A 27131-nucleotide genomic window follows, 5' to 3' on the forward strand; every position below is an offset into this window, starting at 1 on the left:
GCTCACATTCCATATTTAATCTTGTCAGGAATTCTGTAGGCTCTATATTTAAAATACATCCAACATCTTTTATCATCCTGGTCCAAGCCATCACCGCCTTTCACTTGGGTTACTGCCGTAGCTTCCTGGTTCCATCCTCATCCCCTACCGAGTAGGCAGAGTGGTCTATTAACCTGCAATCAGGTCAGCTTGCCTCTGTATTTAAATCCTTGCAGTGGCTACTGTTTCATTCAGACTAAAATGCCCAAGCCCTTGAGATGGCCCACAAGACTCTACACTAGAGGTCCTCAACCTTTTTCGCACCAGGGACTGGTTTTGTGGAAGGCAATTTTTTCACAGACCTGGGGAGTGGGGAGGACAGTTTGGGGATGATTCAAGTGCATTACATTCATTCTGAACTTTATTTCTATTATTATTATTGCATCAGCTTCACCTCAGATCATCAGGCATTAGATCCCGGAGGTCGGAGACCCCACCTCTACACAATCTGCCTGCCTCCTCTTATTTTAGCCTAATATTCTCCCTCCGGACTTCCCTGGTAGCTCAGTGGTAAAGAATCTGCTTGCCAATGCAAGAGATGCCGGAGATTCAGGTTCGATCCCTGGGTTGGGGAGATCCCCTGGAGGAGGAAATGGCAACCCACTCCAGTATTTTTGCCTGGGAAGTCCCATGCACGGAGGAGCCTGCCGGGCTACAGTCCATAGGGTTGCAAAAGTCAGACATGACTGCATGTGCGCGCATGTGCGCGTGCACACACACACACACACACACACACAGCACACACCACACATCCCCTTTGACTTACTGCACTCCAGCCTCACTGGCCTCCAGCTTGTTTGTTTTTATTAACAAGGTCTGTTTCTTTTGCCTCTTGTCTCTTTTTTTATTCAGATATCTGTGCACTATTTACATCATCACTTTTAAGTTTGTGCTAACAGGCCACCTTCCAAATAAGGCCTACCACGATCTAATTTAAATCGCCATTTGCAACCTACTCCCAATGCAGTTTCAGAGGGTGGCCTCTACATGGAACACGCTATGAACAGTGTCCTTGGCGCTGCAGAAAGTACTATTCCCTTCTTACATGGGTAATATATAACCACGCTTGCTGTTTGTTTCCCTTAACTAATATGTAAGCTCTCCAGGGAGAGGAATGTTTGTACTCCCTGGTGTATCCCAGACATATTGAACAATCCATGGGTACACCTAATGGGTACTTAGTGAATACTTGTGGAATGACTAGACAAGAAGATTGTTTTCAGTTCTTTGGTATTACAAATAATATTTGTAATAGAGTAGTGAGTACCTGTGATGATTAATTTTATGTGTCAAGAAGACTGGGCTAAGAAGTGCCCAGACGTTTCATCACACATTATTCTGCATATGTCTGTGAGGATATTTTTTGGATGAAATTAACATTTGAATTTGTAGACTGCGTAGAGCAGCTGGCCCTCCCTAATGCAGGTGGACCCCATCCAATCCTGAATAGGAAAAATACTGGAGGGAATTCTTCTTGCCTGACTGCTTGAGACTTTGGTCTTTCTCTGGCCCTTGAACTCAGACTGAAATACCAGTTTTTCTTGGTTATTGAGCCTGCTGGATTTTGAACTGAAACTTACACCTTCAGCTCTTCCGGGCCTTCAGCTTGACAGCTGCAGTTCTTGGGACTTCTCAGCCTCCATAATTGCAGAAGCCAATTCCTTATAATAAATCTCTTTATATATATCTATACGTGTATTATGGGTATGTGTCTATCTGTCTACCTACCTATCGATAGATAGTTACATACACATGCTCCCTCTTGGTTCTGTTTCTCTGTAAAACTGATTAATACAATATTCTTAGCTTGTCTTCTTGTGAGCATATGTAAGAATTTATTTAGGTAGATGATATGGGTAGAAATTGCTTGGTCTTAGAATGTAGACATTAAATTTTACTAGATATTGTAAAGTACTGTACTAATCTATATTTCTTTCTGCAACTGTGTAAAAGTTTTTGTTTTCCACATCATTTTGCCAACCCTAATAATGAACCTGATGGTTTTTATTTTTATTTATTTATTTATTTTTAAAATATTTATTTATTTGGCTGCACTGGGTCTTAGTTGGGACCCGCAGAGTCTTTGATCTTCACTGCAGCATACAGGATCTTTAGTCGTGGCATGTGGGATCTAGTTCCCCAACCAGGGATCAAACCAGGCACCCCCCCTACCCCACACTGGGAGCACAGAGTCTTAGCCACTGAACCACCTGGGAAGTCCCAACCTGATGGTTTTGAAATGGTGTGTTTTAAAATGATTTTGTCCCTCACTGTACTAGTTTTACCTATATGAAATTGTATTTTTGTGAGCCAAAACTATTGACTACTGATAATTCAATGGAGTCTAATCTGACAGTGACTATCTCTGCAATTACAACTCTTTGCCATTCATATTTCTTCTTTTATAAATTACTTGTTCACATGATTTCAACATTTTTCTATTATATTGTTTTCCCCAACCCCTTCATGGCCTTTCCCCATTTTTGCAATTCTTCTTTATAGGAATACGTTTTCCTGGTCTATGGTTGGGAGTGTGTTTTCTCATACAGATATGTGTTATTTTAATGCCATCATATTTACCATTCTTCTATGATTTGTGCTTTTATTGTCTTAAGAACTTCAACCATCCCCTGAGGTCATAAGTATATTATTGTATATTTTTGTCTATCATTTAAAAATTTTTTACTTTAAATTGAAGTATAGTGTTTCAGGTGTACAGCAAAGTGATTCAGTTATACATATATATTTTTTCAGACTTTTCTATTATAGGTTATTACAAATATTGAATATAATTCCCTATAGTGCACCATAAGTCCTTGTTGTTTATCTATCTCGTATACAGTAGTGTGTGTGTATCTGTTAATCACAAATTCCAAATTTATCTCTCCCTCTTCCCTTTTGGTAACCATAGGTTTGTTTTCTGTTTGTGAGTCTGTTTCTGTTTGGTGAAGAAGTTCATTTGTATCTTTTTCTCTTAGATTTCACATATAAATGATCTTGTTGTTATTGTTCAGTTGCTCAGTCATGTCCAGTTCTTTGCAACCCCATGGATCGCAGCACACCAGGCTTCCCAGTCCTTCACTCTCTCCTGGAATCTGCTCAAACTCATGTCCATTGAGTCAATGACACTGTACAACCATCTCATCCTCTGTCACCCCCTTCTCTTGCCTTCAATCTTTCCCAGCAGCAGGGTCTTTTTCAGTGAGTCAGCTCTTCGAATCAGGTGGCCAAAGTATTGGAGCTTCAGCTTCAGCATCAGTCCTTCCACTGAATATTCAGGGTTGATTTCGTTTAAGATTGACTGGTTTGATCTCCTTGCAGTCCAAGGGACTCTCAAGAGTCTTCTCCAGCACCACAGTTCAAAAGCATCAATTCTTTGGTGCTCAACCTTCTTTATGGTCCAACTCACATCTGTACATGACTACTGGAAAAACCATAGTTGATAGGATATTTGTTTTTCTCTTTCTGACTTACTTTACTTAGTATGATAATCTCTAGATCCATCCACATTGCTACAAATAGCATTATTTCATTCCTTTTTTATGGCTGAGTAATAATCCATCATATATCTATATCTATATACTACCCTTTCTTAAACCAGTCCTCTGTTGATGGACACTTGAGTTGTTTCCATGTCCTGGCTATTGTAAGTAGTGCTGCTATGAACATTGGGTTGCATATATCTTTTCGAGTTAGAATTTCCTCCAGATATTTGCCCAGGAGTGGGATTGCTAGATCATATGGTAATTCTGTTTTTAGTTTTTTAAGGCACCTCCACACTGTTCTCCATAGTGATTGCAGTTTACATTCCCACCAACAGTGTAGGAGGGTTCTCTTGTCTCCACATCCTCTCCAGCATTCATTTTTTGTAGCTTTTTCCCCCACATTGTGTGACTTGTGGGATCTTAATTCCCCAACCAGGGATTGAACCTGGGCCCTTGGCAGTGAAAATGCAGAGTTCTAACCACTGGACAACCAGGATATCCCCTGTAGACTTTTTGATGTTGGCCATTCTGAGCAGTGTGAAGTGATACCTCATTGTGGTTTTGATTTGCATTTCTCTAGTAATTAGCTATGATGAGCATCTTTCCATATGCCTGCTGTCCATCTGTATGTCTTCTTTGGAGAAATGTCTATTTAGGTCCTCTGCCCATTTTTTGATTGGGTTGTCTATAAATCTTTAAAAGTTTTGCTTTTTCCATTAGGTTTGGGATCACTGTGGAAATTTTTTTGGTATTCCAGGGTATGGTGTGTGATATGGATAAGAGAAGGGGTCTTATTTTTCCATGTGGATTGAAAACTTATCCTTTCTCCATCAATTTGCAAGGCCATCTCTATTATCTTATGTTCTCATAAGAAGCATGGGTTTCTTTTGGCTCCCTCTTTTATATCCCACTGGTCTATTTGCCTGTCCTTGCACCAATAACACACTTATTAATTAATGTAAGTTTATACTGAGTTTTGATAAATGAGAGGGCAGCTATTCTTGCCTTGTTTTTCTTCAAATTTGTCTTACTCTTCTGTATTATTTATTCTTTCACTACTGGATAGAATTTTGCACTGTGTTTTAAACTGAATTTGCTAGTCACTTGAAATATACCTTTTCATAAGGAGGAAAATATCTTTAACTTTGTTCCTTTGTTTTGGTTGAGTTAGAGTGAGTTATGTGGAATCAGTGAATTAATTATCACCAAAGCCGGCAGGGAAAATCAACAGCCCATGACAAAAAAAAAGGTTATGACAATAAGTGATCCATTCTCTACAGCAGATATTGTGACTTTCCTATTACAAGCATGTTCCCAGCAGCAGAGTTACAAATCAATGGTCCCTCAAACAATTTAAAATTAATATTACAGGAAAACATGATGACTTTATGATGTCAAGGTACAGAGTAAGTGTACATTTAACTTTTTATAATCACAGGCCTTTAAGTTTGTATTAATCTTTGCTTTACCTACCTAACAAGATGTAATGGCTCATTCAGGACTTGGAAACAGACTTCCCAGTTCTCCTTGCTGCCCTGCTCCAAGTTCCTGACTAGCAGCTAGCTCTTCCTGGCATCCTCTGAGTCGAATGAGCCTTGCTATCCAGTCAGTGAATTACTTAGTATTCAGCAGTTTTCTTTTTTTTTTTTATTTACAGTTTTGGTTTTTTATTTATTTACTTGGCTGTGTTGGTCCTTAGTCACAGTACATGAGATCTTCACTGTGGCATGTGGGCTCCAAAGCTCACAGGCTCAGTAGTTGTGGCACACAGGCTTAGTTGCCCTGTGGCATGTGGGATCTTCTCAGACCAGGGATTGAACCCATGTCCTCTGCATTGGGAGGTGGATTCTTAACCACTGGACCACCAGGGAAGTCCCTCAGCAGTTTTCTTAATGCTAGCTTGCAGATATCTCATAATCTCTACTTTGGAACTTAATTTACTATTTAATTCATCTATTAAACTTGGTGGAGAGAATCAATTTTTTTTGTTTCAATAATTATTTTTAATTTCTGTAAGTTTTATCTGTTTTTCAATCCTTCCTGTTCTATTTTCATAGTGTCTTATTCTTTTATTTTTCTATTCCTTTCTTTTAAAAGTCTCTCTAATTAATTTTTAAATATGCTTATTTCATAATATCTTTCAGACTACTCTTGAGGGGCTAATCCTGGCGCATCAGTGGGGATCATGTGTTCAGGTATACTATGTATTTTTTAAAAATTTGTGGTTTACCACTTAACCTAAAGTTTTATCTCCTGTCCTTGTGTGTCATTAAATCCAGGCTCCTGGTGTTTAGTACCTACTGTTGAGTCCCCTGGGAGCAGCATATCTATGTGCCTTCAACCATGGGCATGGTCAATTCATGTGCATCTCAGCCTGGATTTCAGATCACTCTTTCTCAGAGACTTGTTTTCTTTTTCCGTGTTCCTTTATGTGTCGTTTCTCTGGGTTTATAGTATGTGGCATGCTGCTTCAGGTCATTCTTCCATGTTGCCAGATCTGGTAGTTAAATTTTTGAAAGAAAAAATTTTTTTACCTAATTTTTATACATACATTGTTGAAAAATCTAAAGGCAAAAAATTATGTTATACTTGAAGAGATAGTTATTATTAGCATTATATTAATTCTATATCTTTGTAATCTTGTTTCTCTGTGCATATGTGTATATATATGTGTACAGGTGCGTAAACACTAATATAATTATTGGTAAGTTAAAGAGGAATTATCCTCATTGTACTATTTAATAACATGATTTTCAAAAATTAAATATAATGTCAAAATATTTACATGTTAACCACTATATTCCTACTAGGTGCTTTTTAAAGGCTACAAAGTATACCATCATGATGCTATAATGTAATTTATTCCACCAATTGTGTGTGTTGTTGAACATTTTTAAAATGTTTGTGGTTATAAACAATATTGATACAAATGACCTTAGAAGTGCATCTTTGCCTGGATCTTTATTTATTTAGAATAAGTTGCTGAAAGCAGAATAGCTGGGTAATATGAATATTTTTGTTATTTACTGACAAATTGAGTTGTTTTCTTCTGGGACAATTATCAGCCAGACTCCCTTTCCTAAATTCTTGTTTACCAGATATTGAAGACTGAAATGACATGAACATATATTTATATGTATCTCTTCCTAGAGCTGTAGGCATAACACTAACATTTTCTCCCAAGGTTAGGAAGTGAGTTTCTGGCATGTCTTTCCTACCTAACTCCACCCTGTCAGAGTTAATAGGAATTCCATGTGTCACACGTGCTCTTAAGCATCAGTACGTGCTCTGAAGGAGAAAGGGTTCTCTATGATTACTTTTCAACCTGAAAAAAAGTATATATGCCTCACAGTTATCTGCTCCACTTACCAGCACCCAGCCCCATCCTGCCTCAATGAACTTAATGAGATTAACAGATGCTATTTCTTTTTTTAATATACTTTTAATTTTGTATTGGAGTATAGCCGATTAGCAATGCTGTGATAGTTTCGGGTGGACAGCTAAGAGACTTAGCCATCAGAATGTATCCATTCTCCCCCAAACTCCCCTCCCATCCAGGCTGCCGCATAACACTAAGCAGAGTTTCTTGTGCTATACGCTAGGTCCTTGTTGATTATCTGTTTTAAATATAACAGTGTGTACTGGTCCATCCCAGACACCCATCCTGCCCCTTGTATGTTTAGTCCTCAGTCATGTCTGACTCTTTGCAACCCCATGAACTGTAGCCCCCCAAGCTCCACTGTCCATGGGGATTTTCCAGGCCAGAACACTGGAGTGGGTAACCTTTCCCTTCTCCAGAGGATCTTCCCAACCCAGGGATCGAACCCAGGGATCGAACCCAGATCTCCCACATTGCAGGTGGATTCTCTACCATCTGAGCTACCAGGGAAGCCCAAGAATACTGGAGTGGATAGCCTGTTCCTTCTCCAGGGGAGTTTCCCGACAGATGCTGTTTCTTTAACCTGTGTTAGTGAACATTCAGGTTAACAGCATCATTCTGAGGTTACTAGAACTGAAGCACAGAACAGTGATGAGAGATGGACAAAAAAATCTATGAGAGAATATTCTTCACGTCTTCCAATTACACTCCGTCTATACTTCCCTCTAAAGTCATTTATGTAACAGAATGCTATATCAGAAAACTCCAAACTGGTTTATTACTCAAGTATTCTTTTGGTTAAATTGTAGCTTATGTAAAATCTTGCCATTTATTCTTGCTTAAAAACATTGAAAGGAGGCATGATATGACTCTAATAAATTATCATTAATTTGGTTAAGTTTCATAATGGCATCTTGTCATAGAAGAATATGTTGTTGTTTAGACACTAAGTTGGGTCCAACTCTTCTGTGACCCCATCACTGCAGCCCACCAGGCTCCTCTGTCCATGGGATTTTTCAGGCAAGAATACTGGGGTGGGTTGCCATTTGATATTCCCGACCCAGGGATCAAACCCTTGGCTCCTGCATTGACAGGCAGATTCTTTACCGCTGAGCCAACAGGGAGGCCCATAGAAGAATATACACATGGGAGCTCCCTGGTAGCCCAGTGGTTAGGGCTCTGTGCTTCCACTACCAAGGGCAGAAGTTCTACCCCTGGTTGGCGCACTAAGATCCTGCATGCCATGCAGCATGGCCCCCCAAAATATGCATATGTATTTTAGACATGCATATCAAAGCACATGACGTCTGGAATTTGCTCTGAAATTCCATGGAGTGGAAGGGAGGGAAGGGGAGAGGAATAGGTGGATAGTTGAAGCAAGTGTGACAGAACTTTATGGGGCCATTGTATTACTCTCACTTTGTGAACATTTGATAGTTTTCAAAATGTAGTAAAAAGGTAGTTTCTTAGGGCAAGGGAGGGGAGAGGAGAGACATGGAGAGAGATATTGAGAGGGATTAATTGATTATCATGTTGAATCTCTTAGTTAAAAAACCAAGGGAAACCTGTCTGACAAAGGAAGAAACCTGGCTGAAGTGAGCTTTGTTATGAATGAGCCCCCTGCTGCCATCTAAGAGCTAGAGATTCCCCAATGGCACAGTGATAAAAGAATCCTCCTGCCAATGCAGGAGGACTGAGTTTGATACCTGGGTCGGGAAGATGCCCTGGAGAAGGAAATGGCAACCCACTCCAGTATTCTTGCCTGGGAAATCCCATGGTCAGAGGAGCCTGGCGGGCCCCAGTCCATGGGGTGGCAAAAGAGTTGGACACAACTTAGTGACTAAACAACAACAAGCCATCTAAGGGCACAAATAGAAGCAAAGCTGTGTCTTTGTAGATACATCCCTCTACCCCATACACATACGCAATTCCCATGGCTCTTAAGCCTGTTCTGTAAGAATGCAGTTAACTTAGGATTTAGTAGTGGGAGGAATATTAGAGACCATGTAACCTACCCTTTTTCTTGAGTAAATGAAGAAATTAAGTAAAATACATATATTTCCCTGCATAAGCATCTTTTAAAATCTCATCTCATTTACCCTCACCACAGTTTTGAAAGGTAAGAACTGGAGATGTTGCTCTATTTTTATACATGCAAGTGAGGCCTTGTGTGTGTGTTGGTGGGGGGTGGGACAAGTGGCTTTGCCACTTTAAAAAGTCTACACTGAAATGACCTGTTTCCTTGAGTCTAGACCTTTTTTTTTTTAATGAAGCTTTGTATATGGACTTTAAAATTTTTACTTATATTAATTTATTCGGCTGCACTGGGTCTTAGTTGCAGCACGTGGGCTCTTTAGTAATTGTGGCATGTGGAATCTTATTTTAGTTGTGGCATGCGGAGTCTAGTTCCCAGTCCAGGAACTGAACCAGGCCTCTGCATTATGAGTTTGGAGTCTCAGCCACCGGACCATCAGGGAAGTCCTGAAACTAGGCCTTGTAAGATCTATCCCAAACTCCTTGTATTGTATTTCATAGAAACTAGGAATCAACAAGCCCTTAAAACAGAATTAAAAGTTATTAATATCACTGATATGTGAGTAGGGAAACTGTTCTGATGCCATCTCATTTTTAAAATTTAAGGCCCAAATTTTGATTCTGATATCATAAATTCCCTTTAGCAGCTGTAAAATTGTGCACGTTCAAGTTCAAAAGTCAGTAGTGAAATGTTTAAATGTTTAAAGTTCAGCAGTTAGGTTAAGGTCTGGATGAAAAAATGAGATTTTATTTGTAAGACAAGCAGAATTACAGAAATAATGTCACAATTCAAAATACATTTCTCCAAACCTAAGATACAGAGCCTGGTGGACTGCTGTCCATAGGGTCACACAGAGTTGGACATGACTGAAGCGACTTTTCATGCATGCATGCATTGGAGATGGATATGGCAACCCACTCCAGTATTGTTGCCTGGAGAATCCCAGGGACAGAGGAGCCTGGTGGGCTGCCGTCTATGGGGTCACACAGAGTCGGACACGACTGACGCGACTTAGCAGCAGCAGCAGCAGCAGCAGCAGCAGCAAGATACTCATCTGTGACATCTCTAATGAATTACCTCTGCCTGCTTCCCTGACTCCCTCTAGGTTCTAAAGGTAATGTCAGCTTCCCAAGCACTTTTAGTGTTTTTCTGTCTTCTGTTTTTCCTAATGCTCCTCCCTCTTTGAATGCCTTCCCTTTTAACACTGAGTTTGGATTCTACCTCCTCCAATTTGATGAAATCTTCCTTGCTAAGCCTGCATCATGAACTCTCCCTGTTTGCTAGGGAAACTCTTAACAGAGTAACACAGATGGAGAGGCTTAAATGACTGAAACATATCTCATACTTCTGAAAGCAGGATCAGCTCTTTTGGGGGCTGTGAGGAGGGCTGTGAGAGCCCTCTAGGCCCCTCCCCTAGTTTCTGATGCTTTGCTGGTGGTCTTTATTCCTTGGCTTGTGGAGGCATCACTCCCGGTCTCTGCCTTGGTCTTCACATGGTGCTCTGCCTGTGTGCATGTCTGTTTCCAAATTTCCCCTTTATTAAGGACACCAGGCACGTTGGACTGGGCCACCCTACTCCAGTACTACCCCATCTTAACAAATGACACCTGCAACAGCTGTATTTCTAGATAAGGCTACCTTCTAAGGTAAGAAGAGTGAGAACTTCAATATGTGGATTTTTCTGGAGACCCCAATTCAACCCATAAAATTCCTTCTTTTGAATTTTCTCCCCTCTTCATTTATATTTCGTTCACGGAACGTATCACATTCTATGTTGTTAACAGTCTTGACTCTCCTTCTAGACTGCAAGATCTTTGAAGTCTGGTTCATCTTCATATAACCAGAAGTGCCAAACATAGAGGATGGGTTTGTCTGGGGCCGTATATATTGGCTATCTCTGGTCCCCAGGTTAGGCTATACCTCCAAATGGCAACAGGCAGGATTTTATTAAAATAAAATAAAATTTCATTTTTTCAGGTACACAGACTTTTCTGTGTACCTGAATGCATGCAGTTAAGTTTGTGTACCCTTGTTGAAGGCAGGACAAAGTGATTGGGATTTGAAAGTCAGGTGGACAACCCAGGCTGTAATAGTCCACTTGATGGTGTCAGCCAGGAGAGAGAGAGAGACAGAGTTGCAAGTATGACTTCGCAAAAAAGCTAGGGAAGACTCTGAGTTAGTGGCTGAATGGGTAGATGCCACAGGAGTAGTGGATACAAGGATTAGGATTATAAGAGCATTCTGAAGCCTAATGCTAATGTTCTGGGGACAGAGATTCTGCAGGATTTGAAGAGAAGGAGTGAGTAAAGACAAAAACCAATTACCAGTAACCAGGATACATAACCTGGTTACCGGTAACCAGGACAAAGGGGCAAAATATCTATGCAGGGTCTATGCCAGCCTAAGGATCTGGACAACACAAGCACAGATTTCAGAAGCAAGAAACGAGTTTGATGATGAGCCAGGCCATTGTCCTTTTCCAGAAAGCTTGCATCATTGTTAAGGAAGTCCCCCCAATCTGGGGAGGAAGGGATGGCTGGAGCAGGGAACGGTGGCATGCTCCCCAACCCAGCCTCAGCAGCAGACTCACAAAAGGCCAGCCTTCGTTTGCTGTTCATTCAAAGTACTGAACTAGACAACTAGGAAAAAAAAAAAAAGTCATGGTCCGTTCACTCAAGAGGCTTACAGATCTACAGGGAATAAAACACAGTCAGGAAAAAGTAAACAATCACCCGGTGCCCTAAATTTGGGAAAGTTCCATAGTGAGTGGGAAAGGAGGTCTGTCTGTTGATGGAGATGCCGTCTCCAAGTGTGGCCCCTGGACAGTGGCATCAATGTCACCAGGAGCTTGTTAGAAAGGCAGATTCACAGGCTGCACTCCAGACTTATGAAATTGGGGTCACTGGAGGTAGGGCCAAGGAATCTGCATTTAACCAGCTCGGAAGGTAGGGGAATTCTTGTGCACATTGAAGTTTAGGAGGTACTGCACTTAGGAGCAGCCGGGAGGATGGGAAGCAGGGGACAGGAAAGGAAATGGGGAGATACAGACATGGAGTGAGTGATGTAGGAGAGACTTTGGGGACTGATTGTGAATTTACAACTTTCCAAGCCTTTAGTTAGGAGCTTGGAATCTGCAGGATGGAGAACAGGGCAAGTAGGAGAGCATCACAGTCCCCTGGATGCCAGAACTTGACTCCATCATTTAGGTTAGCCTTTCCCCAAAACCAGAGATGCTCCATGAAATAAAGGATTCCAAGAGCAGATACCTTTGGGAAACGCTGGATTCTTTTCACACCTCCTGGAGATTTATAGTGGACATGAGCACGATAAAGACATCAAAATTCTTTTTTTAAAAAGTAGGGATCTATTTAATAAGTTTTGATCTTTTGCTCACTCAGCATGTGGTCTGCAGACCAGCAGTATCAGTAGCACCTGGGAGCTTGATGGAAAATGCAGAGGGACTTCCCTGGTGATGCAGCGGCTCAACCTGCACACTCCCAATGTAGGGGGCCCAGGTTTGATCCCTGGACAGGGCACTATTAATAGATCCCACATGCTGCAACTGAGACAGGGTGCTGTCAAATAAATATTTTTTAAAAAAGAAAATGCAGAATCTTCGTCTCTACTCCAGAGTCAGAAGCTTCATTGAACAACATCCCAAGGTGATGGATATGTTCATGAAAGTTTGAGAAGTGCTGGTTTAACCTGTTGTTCTGTGTAATTCACTTTGGAAATGATGCTTTAGGCAATGAGAAGCCAGTCATTTTGAGCAGGGAAGCAGCAGGATGAGAGCAGCCTTGTTCTACACAAAGCCCCTGAAGGAGTTTTTCCCTTTCTCCTCCTGGTGCTACCTCCCCTTGAGCGCTTCCGGTCATTCTCCTCCACTGCAGGAGACCTTGTTCAGGCATGAAGCCCCACAGAGACTTTTCTGGGCAGTGCCACACTGGCGACCTGTAAACCACTGATCCATGAGCTCCTTGCTCTCATGAAACTCAAATACCTTTCATTGAACTGGAAACCCAGCCATTGATTGTACTGATGATCAGATTCTAGTGCTTCATCCAAACTTTCAAGGCATCTTTGGATCCCCGTCATTTAACAGTCTCTCTGTGCAGTTTTTAGATAAGATCTACCAGGGTAGTCTTCTTTTCAAGCATGGTCATTTCATTACACTTTCTTAATAACTTGAAAAATTATTGTGCTAAAATGTCATTCTAAATTATTCACTAGTTGTGTGTGCTAGTCGTTTTTGAAAGCAAGAATCTTGCTCGTCAAATTTTGAATCCCCAAACTAGAACTTAGTGGTTTACTGAGTAACAACAAATGGTGGGAAAGCACAGGGTTTCCTGGAGCCATATGAGGTAGTGGCATTCAAAGGAACCCCGCTTGTTCATTACATTCCAAAGATATGAGCAAAGCAAAACCTTGTCCAAAAGGGGGTTAGCTGAGACAGTAACGGTTGAAAGGCTGAGACATCCTGCGAGGACAGAGATTGTATGGGCACACCGTGGTGTATGTAGGAGAGCCTTCTGGGGTGAAGGAGGGGCTGAATACATTCAGGGCTGGGGACACTGCAGGTAGAGATTCACACGGAAAGAGCATGGGCCAGGGCAAGAAACCCGAGGACACAGGAGGCTGTTGCAGGCACCCTGGCAAAGCCACGCAGAGTCAACCTGAAGTCCGGAAGTGGAAGACCTCTTTGCGTCCCCTCCAACATCTGCCAGCAACGCCTGTCTTTGTGTTAACAGGAGGCCGGAAGGGGGAGCAAGTTAAAGAATGGGGACCCGTTTCCTCTCTTTGTGCCCCAGTTCCCCCTCCTTTGTATACACCCTCCATCCTGAATAAGCTCTGGTTCTCAGGACTAAAATGCACAGCGTGTATCCTGCGGAGACACAGATACCGCCCAGGAGAGCAGAGCCAAAGGATCCCCAGAGTGAAGAAGTGAGAACACCCAGGTAACGCTCGGGGGGAATATAGTCTCTATAAAAGAGCCTGTTAGTCTAATGTGCCAACACTGACTTAAAGTTGTAGGTTCTTTCTCTCTTTTTCATCAAGAGGCAGAACTTGGAGAGAAGAGTGACGCTGCGACATGGTTTTAGACACACTGTGCAGCCGCACAGTGGGGTGGGACGAGTCCCCTCCTTGGGCGTCTTGGGACGTGAGGCTGTGACCACAGAGATGTCCTGGGCGCGTCTGCCATCTAGCGCCTCGCAGGAGGGGTCACCACGCCGGTGTATCCTGGCTACCCGGGTAAATGTGTGCATATAGACTCAGTGTGAGAGCATTATAAAATCAGCCAGATGGAGGTGAGTAGAGCAGATTCAGGGCAAATTCTGTACAGATCGATGAGAGTGGGAGAATACAGTTAAGTGGACCTGTGGGGAAGATCCCCTGGAACAGGAATGGCAACCCGCTCCAGTATTCTTGCCTGGAAAATTGCTGGAGAGAGGAGCCTGGCGGGCTACGGTCCATGGAGAGTCTGAGACAACTTAGCGACTGAGCGCGCGCGTGCGCGCTCACACACACACCACACACACACACACACACACCACACACCACACACGCACACACACACAGCATGTGCACCCCAGCTCTTCTCCCAGCCCCTAGGCGACCGCCCAGACTCCTACGCCCGCACCTCTGCGCGCGCAGGCAGTCCTTCTGCGCATGCGCACTGTCGGGTTGCCGCGAACCCTGATTCCCCGAGGTGTGACCCGCGACCCGAGCCTGAGCTGGTTGCTCGGGGCTCGGCTCGGACGTGCGCTTTGTCCATTGCCCTGGCTGCCGGAGGACTCCTCCTTCACCACATCTGGCAGCTCTGTGACCCGAGGTCAAGCAGAAAATAACCTGTTTAAATAACAAATCCATTCCGTTATTTTTAAGTCCAGAAAAGTTAAAAATAAGAAAGCAAAAATATCTCAATCCTAGCCTTTCTGGTCTTTAAGGAAATGACAGACATGGTCTTAAAACATACAAAACAGCATAAAAGTTTTAAAATGAAAAGGCAATAGCCGTCCTTCCCAGCAATCCCTCTTTCCAAAAGGAATGATTATTATGCGCGCCCCCACAATATGTACATATTCATATATGTATATATTCCCACACTTTAAATATTTATACGATGTGGATTTTTACTCTTCATTCTTCTGCTCTTCCCGCCTGCCCGCTTCATACTTCTCAGGGATATTTCCACATTTGAACATCTAAATCTAATAATTTTTAAGGATGCTTGGAATTTCATTTGTAAAGTACCATATTTTATCTAATATAAAGAAATTCTCAAGTGCTTTGTCAGGCAACTCACAAATCTAGAATGCAACTAAATCTGCAATTCTGAGTATTCACAGCTAGAAGAGTTTTATACTTGGTTTGTGGTGATCTAGAAGCTATTCATTTACAAAAGTGCCACCAAAACGTCTCCATGAAATCATTTAATTCAATTTAATGCTACCAAACAGGGCCCTCTTAAAGCTTGGAAACAAAACTAAAATCGTCCTAGGAGTGGAAGTGCTAAGTCTTAAAGAACTACACTTTAAAAAGGTATTGGTAGATTTTGTTAAATGGTCCTTTTACAAAGTTGCACAGATTTATACTGTTACCAAAACGTGAATGAGGTTGAACATCTTTTTATATGTAAAATGGAAGTCAGTATTTCTTTTTCTGTATGTTGCTTGTTCATATTCTTTGCATTTTGCTTACTGATTCAGCTGGGCTTTGTAAATGAAAGAAATTATCCTTTGTCTATCTTTGTGTTCTGCAAGTGTTTTCCCCAGTTTGTCTTCTGTGTTCTACCTTTGTGCTTAGTTATTGGTTTTGTTTTGGTTTGGTTTTGCAACAAAGAAATTTTAACAACTTATATGGCAAATTTGACAGAGTGCCTTTATACTTGTGGGTTGTCTGTCTTATTTTGCAGAGCCTTCCCCACTACAATCAATCAATTCACTCATGACTGTTATTTAAAACACACACACACACACACACACACACACCTTTTATTGTTAGGAAAGTCATCTATTCAATGAAGAAAGTTTGTAAGATACATATAAGCCAAAAGAAAAGTCTTATACTCTAATTGCCGAAGATAATCACTGTGAACATTTTGCCATAGAAAGTTCTATGTAATAATTAATTAAGATTGTGTTTTGATAATGTCATGAACTATAATTGTTAAACATTTGAGTTCTATTTTAAAACAGCTTTATTGAGGTATGATTATTACACCATAAAAATCACTCATTTAAAGTAAATGATTCTCAGTAAAATTACAGATTTGTGTCATCATTACCACAATCCAGTTTTAGAACATTTTCATCACTGCAGGAAAAAACCCTTTCTTATTTGTGTCCTTTTGAAGTCACTCCCCACTCCTTCCAACCAGCCCTAGGCAACCATTAATCAACTTCTTGTCCAATGGATTTCCTTTTTCTGGACATTTTATATACATGGAATCACACAATATGTAAACTTTGGTGTTTGGCTACTTTCAGTTGGTATAATATTTCTGAGATTCATAGATATCATAAGGTGTATCAATACTTCATTGACTTTATTGCGGAATACTAAGTAGTTCATTGACTGGATAGAATACATTTTGTCTATTTGTCAGTTGATGGACATTTGAGTTTTTTCTGCTTTTCAGATATTCTGAATTATGCTGTTTTGAACATTTGTCCACAAGTTTTGTGTGGAAATGCTTTCATTTTTCCTGGGGGTAAGTGGAACTGCTGGATTGTGGGTAAACTCTGAGTCAGCATTTATTTGTTTGTTTATTTATTTATTTTTGACTCTGCTGGGTTTTCACTGCTGTGAGGTCTTTTCTGTAGTTGAGGAGAGGGGGTCTATTCTTTGTTGTGGTGAGTGGATTTCTCACTGCGGTGGGCTCAAGGGCACACAGGCTTCAGTAGTTGCAGCCAGGGCTCAGTAGCAATGGTTCCCAGGCTCTGGAGCACAGGCTCAATTGTTGTGGAGCATGGACTTAGTTGTTCTGCAGCATGTGAGATCTTTCTGGACCAGGGGTTGAATCCGTGTCCCCCTGTACTGGCAGGCTGATTCTTTACCACCGAGCTACCTGGGAAGCACTCTACCTTAGCATTGGATTCTATATCTTGAGGAGCTGCTTGGGACCAATCTGTGCTGAAACCTCCACCAGAAAAAAGGAGGCCCTTTTCATTCAAGCTCCTTTTCTCTGAATGACAAGACCTGTCTAGAGTAATGTGTAAGTTTCCAGGACTTTGCGTAGAACTTAAGGTTAACTGAGTCTTATTTTAGCAGAATGTTAAGATGAATTTCTTCCTGTCTGAGTTTTGACTGGGCTACTAATGTAATGGGCATTAAACACCAAAATGAATATAAGACTGAAACCTACATGAGCAAAATTTTTAATACAGTTCAAAGTTACAAAAGGGGAATCAGAACAGTATTTACCCACCCATGTTCATAGCAGCATTATTCACAATAGCTGAAAGGTGGAAGCAACCCAACTGTCTATCGATGGATGAATGGATGCACAAAATGTGGTGTATCCATACAATGAAGTATTATTCAACCTTAAGAAGGAAGGAAATTTTGACACCTGCTACAACATGAATGAACCTGAAGGACATGAGGCTAAGAGAAATAAGCCACACAAATATACCGTATGGTCCTACTTACAAGAGGTACCTCTGAAACGGAGTAGGACCCTATGGTCCTTGCCATCTGACCATGTCCTCTGCCTGCCTTTTGTCTGTGGAAAGCTTTAGTCAAAGAATAAGTTTAAGCAGAGAAGTGAGATATGCGGAAATAAAGGAAAATAGTAAAAGGAGACTAATAACGACAACAACAAGTCATTAAGCATAGTCAAGGACCTTTAGTTCTTTCTCAAGAGCTGTAGATAATATTCTGAGCCATATCCTGTGAGCAGTCTTATAGCTACCAAAACACCAGGTGGAGAAGTTAACTACATGATTACCAGACTGTACCCAGGACATGAGGTGCCACAATTCTGAGAACTGGCTGCAAAGAAATGGGAATGAATGGACCCTGGAGCTGAAGATTAACTGTACCTGAAACAACCAAGATGATGCTGGTCAAACCACTGAAGACCAATTTGAAGATGACTGTTAGAGATGACTGTGCTGTTTCTGCTTGTAACACCAATTCTATCTATAAAAGCTCTCACCCCCTGCTTGTCAGGGGTAGGGGGAGAGTTGGCCTTTAGACAGATGCCCACCACGCTCCCCCCACAGTTGCTGGCATCTGAAATAAAGCAAACTTTTCTTTCTACCAACCTGGCCTATTTATTGGCTTTTGAGTGGATAAGTGTCTTATCTGCGTTTTTTTTTTTTTGGCTTTTGTGGGAGTAGCTGGATCCCACACACTTACGGTAACACCTATACTGGTCAGATTCATAGAAACAGAATGGTGAATGCTGGAGTTTGAGAAGGAGGGTGAGGAGTTATTAGTGAAAGGGTACAGAGTTTCAGTTTGGGAAGATGAAAACATTTTGGAGATGCAAGATGATGATGGTTGCCCAACAATCTGGATGTACCTAATTCAGTTGAACCCTACACCTAGAGATGGTAAAAATTATGTTATGTATATTACAGTAATTTAAAAAAAGAAAAAGGTGGGGGTCAGAAACCATTTGGACATATTTTAATCAAAAAAGAGAAATGTAGAAGGCAGGGGAAGGATAGCTGGGTTCCTGATGCTGAGACTCTGGGAGAAGGAGGCTGTTAGGCGCTCCCAGACCTTGCTGGCTTCATCATAACTGAGAATCAGAGACACACGAAGAATCACAATGCCATATTCCCAAAGAAAGGAGTGGGGTCAGGGAAGGAGGTTCTTTAACTCAGGCAGTACTGCCAGGAGCTCAGCCGCAGGCAGGTGGGGAGGCACCCAGAGGAAGGTAATCCTGTGCTAGGTCCATGTTGCCAATGGGCTGCTTGGAAATGAGGCTCCAGTGAAGGCTTCCTGCTTATCCACCAAAACGCCATCAACTCCTGCACGTGGGGCTTTGTGAACAAACTTCCTAATTGCCAAAGCAAAACAGTATTGCAATTTCTTTATTTTTCCTGAATTTAGAACAATAGGCCACAAATTTAGTATTTGAGTGAGTTATCATCTGAGGCGTACGTTCAAGGATGAATCGCCTGTGAGTGCTCTGAAGCGTTTAGAGAAACTCCAGAAGGAAATTACCGAACTTCCCTCTGAAGACTGTGAAGAGAACAGATGCCAGCTGATCAGACTCACTTTAAATTCTCAGACCTTGTGCATTTCAGAACTCCAGATACGTTCCTATGGGAGGATATAAAACTGGACCAAACATTTTTTAAAGCTCTCTCTTTAGATGACTCCACCATATGCAAGTCACATTCTGTGGAGAAACACTCAGAAGCCCACCCAGTTTTTACAGGGAAGAACTATTTGTGTATAAACTTGGCAGTGCGGGCATGCTAAGTCGCTCAGTTGTGTCCAACTCTTTGCAATCCTATAGATTGTAGCCCACCAAGCTCCTCTGTCCATGAGATTCTCTAGGCAAGAATACTGGAGTGGGTTTCCAGGCCCTCCTCCAGAGGATCTTTCTGACCTGGGGATTGAACTCCCACCTGCCTGTGTCTCCTGCATTGCAGGTGGATTCTTTCCCCACTGAGACACCTGGGAAGCCCCAACTTGGAGATACAGATCATTAAATAGGAGAATTGTCCTTCAACGCTTTTAGTCACATCTCATTCAAAATTTTCAGTAAGGAAGGTTCTAGAACCTAATGGATATATTTAATGGATATATTTATTCAAATATAAATTTACTTATTGCAGTATCTTTCACCTAGAAATATTTTATTTTTGCCCATTCTTTCTGTGCCACAGGTCCTCAGGGACTTCTGTAACATTTGGACCTCTAGAGTCAACTGCTGACCAGGGCTCTTATCTGCATAGAGACATTCATCCTAAAGTGTTTGTTGGTTGTCGTGGGGTACAAACTTCATCGTTGTGTTCAGTTCAGTCGCTCAGTCGTGTCCAACTCTTTGTGACCCCATGAACCGCAGCACGCCAGGCCTCCCTGTCCATCATCAACTCCCGTAGTGCACCCAAACCCATGTCCATTGAGTCAGTGATGCCATCCAGCCATCTCATCCTCAGTCGTCCCCTTCTCCTCCTGCCCTCAATCTTTCCCGGCATCAGGGTCTTTTCCAATGAGTCAGCTCTTTCCATCAGGTGGCCAAAGTATTGGAGTTTCAGCTTCAACATCAGTCCTTCCAATGAACACCCAGGACTGATCTCCTTTAGGATGGACTGGTTGGATCTGCTTGCAGTCCAAGGGACTCTCAAGAGTCTTCTCCAACACCACAGTTCAAAAGCATCAATTCTTCGGTGCTCAGCTTTCTTTATAGTCCAACTCTCACATCCATACATGACCACTGGAAAAACCATAGCCTTGACTAGATGCACCTTTGTTGGCAAAGTGTAAACAAAGATAAACCTGGGTTCAAGATCCTAGGACATCAGACAGAGGTCCTCAGGGATTTTAGGTATGTCCTGCTTATCTTTTTATCTCACCTCTTGCTGGGTTTTCTCTAGCACTTGTGTGGGGAAGTTCTCACTGATTATCCTCTTCTTGCATTCACAGAGCCAAGTATTGAGTAACCAAAATTAATGGTTTGACAGGAAAGAGAGGGTGTGAGGAAGGTGGGGCGGGGGACAATGTAAGATGGGATGTACCTTCTATGGTCCCTGCAATTTTTGGAAATCTTTACAGAGTACCCATAGGCAATTGCAGCAAGGAACATCTAACAGAGTAAGGAGATGAATTCCAGCCCAAGAAGAATCCAGGCTTGTTAGACTGATTTCTCATACATCAAATGTTGAGTAACAATTAGAATAAGACCCACAAAGTCCATTTCATCTAATGCATCTGGACCATGGCCAAACTGAAGCTTTAACAGTGACATATATAATGTGCATGAACAAGTGACCAGTAAACGTCAACATCTGTTTTTTTATCTTTTTTCTTTCTTCTTTTTTTTTTTAAATTAGCTTATTTTCTGTTTTTTAACTTTACAAGGTTGTATTTGTTTTGCCATACATTGACATGAATCCACCATAGGTGTACATGTTTTCCTCTTCCAGAATCCTCCTTCCACCTCCCTCCCCATCCCATCCCTCCGGGTCGTCCCGGTGCACCAGCCCCGAGCACCCTGTATCATGCATTGAACCTGGACTGGCGATTCGTTTCACATATGATAATTTACATGCTTCCATGCCATTCTCCCATATCATCCCATCCTCGCCCTCTCCCATAGAGTCCATAATACTGTTCTATTTATCTGTGTCTCTTTTGATGTCTCGCATACAGGGTTATCTTTACCGATTGACTAGATACCATATATATGTGTTAGTATACTGTATCGATATGCCAGCAAATTTGGAAAACTCAGCAGTGGCCACAGGACTGGAAAAGGTCAGTTTTCATTCCAATCCCAAAGAAAGGCAATGCCAAAGAATGCTCAAACTACCGCACAATTGCACTCATCTCACACGCTAGTAAAGTAATGCTCAAAATTCTCCAAGCCAGGCTTCAGCAATACGTGAACCGTGAACTTCCAGATGTTCAAGCTGGCTTTAGAAAAGGCAGAGGAACCAGAGATCAAATTGCCAATATCCGCTGGATCATCGAAAAAGCAAGAGAGTTCCAGAAAAACATCTATTTCTGCTTTATTGACTATGCCAAAGCCTTTGACTGTGTGGATCACAATAAACTGTGGAAAATTCTGAAAGAGATGGGAATACCAGACCATCTGACCTGTCTCTTGAGAAACCTGTATGCAGGTCAGGAAGCAACAGTTAGAACTGGACATGGAACAAAAGACTGGTTCCAAATAGGAAAAGGAGTCCGTCAAGGCTGTATATTGTCACCCTGCTTATTTAACTTATATGCAGAGTACATCATGAGAAACGCTGGGCTGGAAGAAACACAAGCTGGAATCAAGATTGCTGGGAGAAATATCAATAACCTCAGATATGCGGATGACACCACCCTTATGGCAGAAAGTGAAGAAGAACTAAAGAGCCTCTTGATGAAGGTGAAGGAGGAGAGTGAAAAGGTTGGCTTAAAGCTCAACGTTCAGAAAACTAAGATCATGGCATCTGGTCCCATCACTCCATGGGAAATAGATGGGGAAACAGTGGAAACAGTGTCAGACTTTATTTTTTTGGGCTCCAGAATCACTGCTGATGGTGACTGCAGCCATGAAATTAAGAGATGCTTACTCCTTGGAAGGAAGGTTATGGCCAACCTAGATGGCATATTTAAAAGCAGAGACATTACTTTGCCAACAAAAGTCCGTCTAGTCAAGGCTATGGTTTTTCCAGTAGTCATGTATGGATGTGAGAGTTGGACGGTGAAGAAAGCTGAGCGCTGCAGAATTGATGCTTTTGAGCTGTGGTGTTGGAGAAGACTCTTGAGAGTCCCTTGGACTGCAAGGAGATCCAATCAATCCATCCTAAAAGAGATCAATCCTCGGTGTTCATTGGAAGGTCTGATGTTGAAGCTGAAACTCCAATACTTTGGCCACCTCATGCGAAGGGTTGACTCATTGGAAAAGACCCTAATGCTGGGTAGGATTGGGGGCGGGAGGAGAAGGGGACGACAGAGGATGAGATGGTTGGATGGCATCACCGACTCGATGAACATGGGTTTGGGTAGACTCCGGGAGTTGGTGATGGACAGGGAGGCCTGGCGTGCTGCAATTCATGGGGTCGCAAAGAGTCGGACACAACTGAGCGACTGAACTGAACTGATACTGTATTGGAGTTTTTCTTTCTGGCTTACTTCGCTCTGTATAATAGGCTCCAGTTTCATCCACCTCATTAGAACTGATTCGAATGCATTCTTTTTAATGGCTGAGTAATATTCCATTGTGTATATGTACCACAGCTTCCTTATCCATTCATCAGCTGATGGGCATCTAGGCTGCTTCCATGTCCTGGCTATTATAAACAGTGCTGCGATGAACATTGGGGTACACGTGTCTCTTTCAAGTCTGGTTTCCTCAGTGTGTATGCCCAGCAGTGGGATTGCTGGGTCATATGGCAGTTCTATTTCCAGTTTTCTGAGGAATCTCCACACTGTTCTCCATAGTGGCTGTACTAGTTTGCATTCCCACCAACAGTGTAAGAGAGTTCCCTTTTCTCCACACCCTCTCCAGCATTTATTGCTTGTAGTCTTTTGGATAGCAGCTATTCTGACTGGCGTGAAATGGTACCTCATTGTGGTTTTGATTTGCATTTCTCTAATAATGAGTGATGTTGAGCATCTTTTCATGTGTTTGTTAGCCATCTGTATGTCTTCTTTGGAGAAGTGTCTGTTTAGTTCTTTGGCCTACTTTTTGACTGGGTCGTTTATTTTTCTGGAATTGAGCTGCAGGAGTTGCTTGTATATTTTTGAGATTAATTGTTTGTCCGTTGCTTCATTTGCTATTATTTTCTCCCATTCCAAAGGCTGTCTTTTCACCTTGCTTATAGTTTCCTTTGTTGTGCAAAACCTTTTAAGTTTAATTAGGTCCCACTTGTTTATTTTTGGTTTTATTTCCAATATTCTGGGAGATTGTTTTTTATCTTAAGTGTGTTTCTTTGCCTTGTCATTGTGGAAGAAATCCCGGAAAAGTCTTGAAAGCTAATTAGCCCCAAATTTACTTCAGGAAAGAAAGGCCAAAGAGTTTTGATGACAAATTTTCTTTATTCCAGCTGCCAAGCTGGTCTTTGACCCTTTAACATGGATGATTATTTATTTGCACATAGGTTTTTTGTTTTTTTCAGTAGAGACATCTCTCTTCTGGAATAGTCACCTGACTTCTGATTCCCATTTGCAAAGAATTTGCTGTTTCAAATAAGTTTTAAAGTACTGTACTAAATATCTTTTAATATACTACTTATATATAAAATGTAGTAACATGAGCTTCTCTTGTGGCTCAGACAGTAAAGAGTCTGCCTGCAATGCCAGAAACCTGGGTTCGATCCCTGGCTTGGAAAGATTCCCTGGAGGAGGGCCTGGCAACCCATTCCAGTATTCTTGCCTGGAGAATCCCATGGACAGAGGAGCCTGGTGGGCTACAGTCCATGTGGTTGCAAAGAGTCAGACACGAATGAGCGACTAAGAACAGCACAGCACATAATGTAATATAGATAATATATAACATGTATTTCAGTGCACTATATATATATATATTTCCTTTATTAAATTTGTAAGCATTGTAAGAGGGAAATGTGAGTTAGTAATAGCACATGTTTTTTGAGTTTATATTACCCTCCAAAGTAATGCATTTTTTAAAGAACTCTGATTTCCTGCCCAGTTCACATATTCTTACCAAACATATACATTCTTTTATACCCTCTTATCTTTTTCCTTGATTTAAAATATGTTATTTTGATATGGATGAAGATGAAAAATGAGTAATTTTAGATGAGTTTTAAGGTTATCAGTGATGATCCATTATCTTGGAAGACCAAAATTGACTCAATTCCACCTCACTGTTGTAATCACAAAGCCTCTGATGGACAGTCTCATTTTTAAAAGCATATTGCTTTTTATAAATACGCACATATATTTGAGAAATCTTTATATATGTGTATTATAATATATGGCTTGTATATGAAGGAATCCACTGAGCCACACTCATTATATACCTTTTTCTATGTTTTTGAGCAAAAAGTTTTTAGGGGGAAATGAACAGGCTTGAGTGAAAGATTTGGGATCTTGGTGGCCCTTTCAAGTTCCTGATCTAATGATGACTCTTGTCAGTTCCCCAACTCACCCTGCTCTGATGGGAAAGGTACGGGGATTCTTTAGAATTGTTGGATAATTCTGAGACAGACTGGGACCTGGGACCCTTTGCTGCAGTACTTGCACCTGGACAAACATTTCCTTGAGTAACAGAATGGAAAGAAATTATAAGGGACTAAAAATAACAACCTGCATGCTCAGTTGGGGCAAGTTACTGACAATAAGATTCAAAAAGTGCAAAAACCCAACTGCCACTTCTGAAGAGCAGGGAGCAAAAACAGAGTATTGTGTGTGCATGCCTCTTGGACACAGTATCACCAAAGGATGAGCAAACCACCCAAGCCACCCCTCCAGCTCAACCCCTGGACACAGTCCTACCCTTACTTGATATTAAGAACCAGCTCGCCTCACTTTGGGGAGTGAGCAAGGGAATCTATTATTCTCTCTCCCCGCTGCAGCCACAGGAGCCCCAGTAAAGACTTGCCTGAATTTCTTGTCTGGCCTATTTAGTTGCTAAGTTGTGTTCTACTCTTTTGTGACCCTATGGATTGTAGCCCGCCAGGCTCAGAGGAGTCCGTGGAATTCTCCAGGCAAGAATACTGGAGTGGGCAGCCATTCCCTTCTGGAGGGGATCTTCCTGAACCACCGTTTGAACCCAAATCTCCTACATTGCTGATTCTTCACTGGCTGAGCCACCAGGGAAGCCCATCTTGCTTCTATTCTATTTCTAGTGATTGGAGAAGGTCAAGAACCCTGGTCAGTATAATTCCTTCTAAACAGCAAAACCTGCCATTTCTCCTAGCCTCTGCACACTGTGAAATTCTGTAGGGTCAGAAGCCTGTGTCTGTGAAGCAGCAAGAAGTAGATCTTTCTGCAGGGCTTCATCAGCCTCTGCTGCCCGTTGGCCCTTGTGTAGGTCCTGAGATTGCAGGTCTGGACCTAGTCCAGGGAAGCTCAGTTTCCTTGCCAAAATGCATGCAAGTAACAACTAGGAGAAGCCCACGTTTTCTTTTCTTTTTCAAGTATGAATTTGAGCGTCACTCATTCTTCTATACAAACACTGGCATAAGTAACTTATTTTCTCCTTGGGGGAGTGTGCTCTAGCCTGACTGCCATAAGCACCTGGACCCTCCCAAGGTTAAGCCAGCTCCCCATCTTGCCCAGGAAGGATATTTACATGTTTATAAACATTTTATTACAGATTGAAAATTTGAAGTCAACGTTGTGGTAGAAGAGTTGAGAGCACATTTATATTGTTTCTGTTGTTTTGTCGCTGTCATGTCAACTCTTTGCAATCCCATAGACTATAGCCTGCCAGGCTCCTCTGTCCACGGGATTTCCCAGGCAAGAATACTGGAGTGGGTTGCCATTTCCTTCTCCAGGGGATCTTCCTGACTCAGGGATTGAACCCATGTCTCCTGCACTGGCAGACAGATTCTTATCCACTGTACCACTAGGGAAGTCCTAAATAAAGTATACTTTAGTAAAAGAAAGTGTAATAATTCTATTAAAATAAGTTTTACTGCCATAGCAACAATAAAACGCAAAGACAACAAATAGAAGATATCCGTACTGTGACACTCTATCACATTTGTAGGTAACATGAGAATGGGGTTGAGAGATTGAATTCTTAGTAACTGTTAGCAAAACACAGTGCTTTGGTCAACTTCTGGGTCTTATTATTGGCATACTGCTATGGTGAAACATCTTGTTTATTCTGCTTTTCCTTTTAGTGAGCCTAATATGCTATGCTATGCTATGCTAAGTCGCTTCAGTCGTGTCCGACTCTGTGCGACCCCATAGACGGCAGCTCACTAGGCTCCGCCGTCCTTAGGATTCTCCAGGCAAGAATACTGGAGTGGGTTGCCATTTCTTTCTCCAGTGCATGAAAGGGAAAAGTGAAAGTGAAGTCGCTCAGTCGTGTCCGACTCTTAGCGACCCCATGGACTGTAGCCTAGCAGGCTCCTCCGTCCATGGGATTTTCCAGGCAAAAGTACTGGAGTGGGGTGCCATTGCCTTCTCCGCATATTCAAGTCTAAAAAACGGTAAACTTACAATGCATGATTTATCATTTTTCATGTCTTCAAAATGACTTTCACAATAAATAATAATTGGGAAAATTAATGTGTTATAATTAACTATTAGTCAATCATTGGATATTTATGTATTCACATTTTTTCTTTTTCTTCTGTAATATTTTGCTTCTATTGAAATAGTTTCTTACAATAAATTTTGGGGAGTAAACTTCTTGGGTTAAAGTTTGTTCATATTTATTTATTTTTCTTCTTTAAACATTTTTTTCTCTTTTACACTTAACTGTTTTTGTTCTCAAGTTTTTAGAATCATGAACTATTTGAGTCATAAATGTTCACACAAAATGTTCTCATTTCTATTCACACAGAACACAGAATGTTCTCATTTCATTTATCTT

The 27131-nt window shown here is 41.6% G+C and overlaps 1 protein-coding gene and 1 long non-coding RNA gene across 3 annotated transcripts in view; both read left to right on the plus strand.

The window, feature by feature from the left end:
* Positions 1–27131, plus strand: part of TSNAX (translin associated factor X) — a 186515-nt gene that overhangs the window by 51720 nt on the left and 107664 nt on the right. Inside the window, exons 6-7 of one of the 2 annotated variants that reach the window (XM_081570371.1) lie at positions 5669–5719; positions 5804–6462. In XM_081570371.1, coding sequence (XP_081426497.1) covers positions 5669–5719; positions 5804–5818 — 66 coding nt within the window. In that variant the 3' untranslated portion in view covers positions 5819–6462. Of the gene's footprint in view, positions 1–5668; positions 5720–5803; positions 6463–27131 lie in introns of those variants that run through there. The other variant, XR_014076830.1, reaches the window with a different exon arrangement.
* Positions 13825–18203, plus strand: LOC145538404 (uncharacterized). Its single transcript, XR_014076832.1, has 2 exons — positions 13825–13893; positions 13994–18203. It is a non-coding gene; the product is annotated as an uncharacterized LOC145538404 (long non-coding RNA).

This window comes from Giraffa tippelskirchi, chromosome 2 (genome assembly GCF_054371585.1).
Source record: "Giraffa tippelskirchi isolate mGirTip1 chromosome 2, T2T-mGirTip1v1.2.pri, whole genome shotgun sequence".
Taxonomy (NCBI): domain Eukaryota; kingdom Metazoa; phylum Chordata; class Mammalia; order Artiodactyla; family Giraffidae; genus Giraffa; species Giraffa tippelskirchi.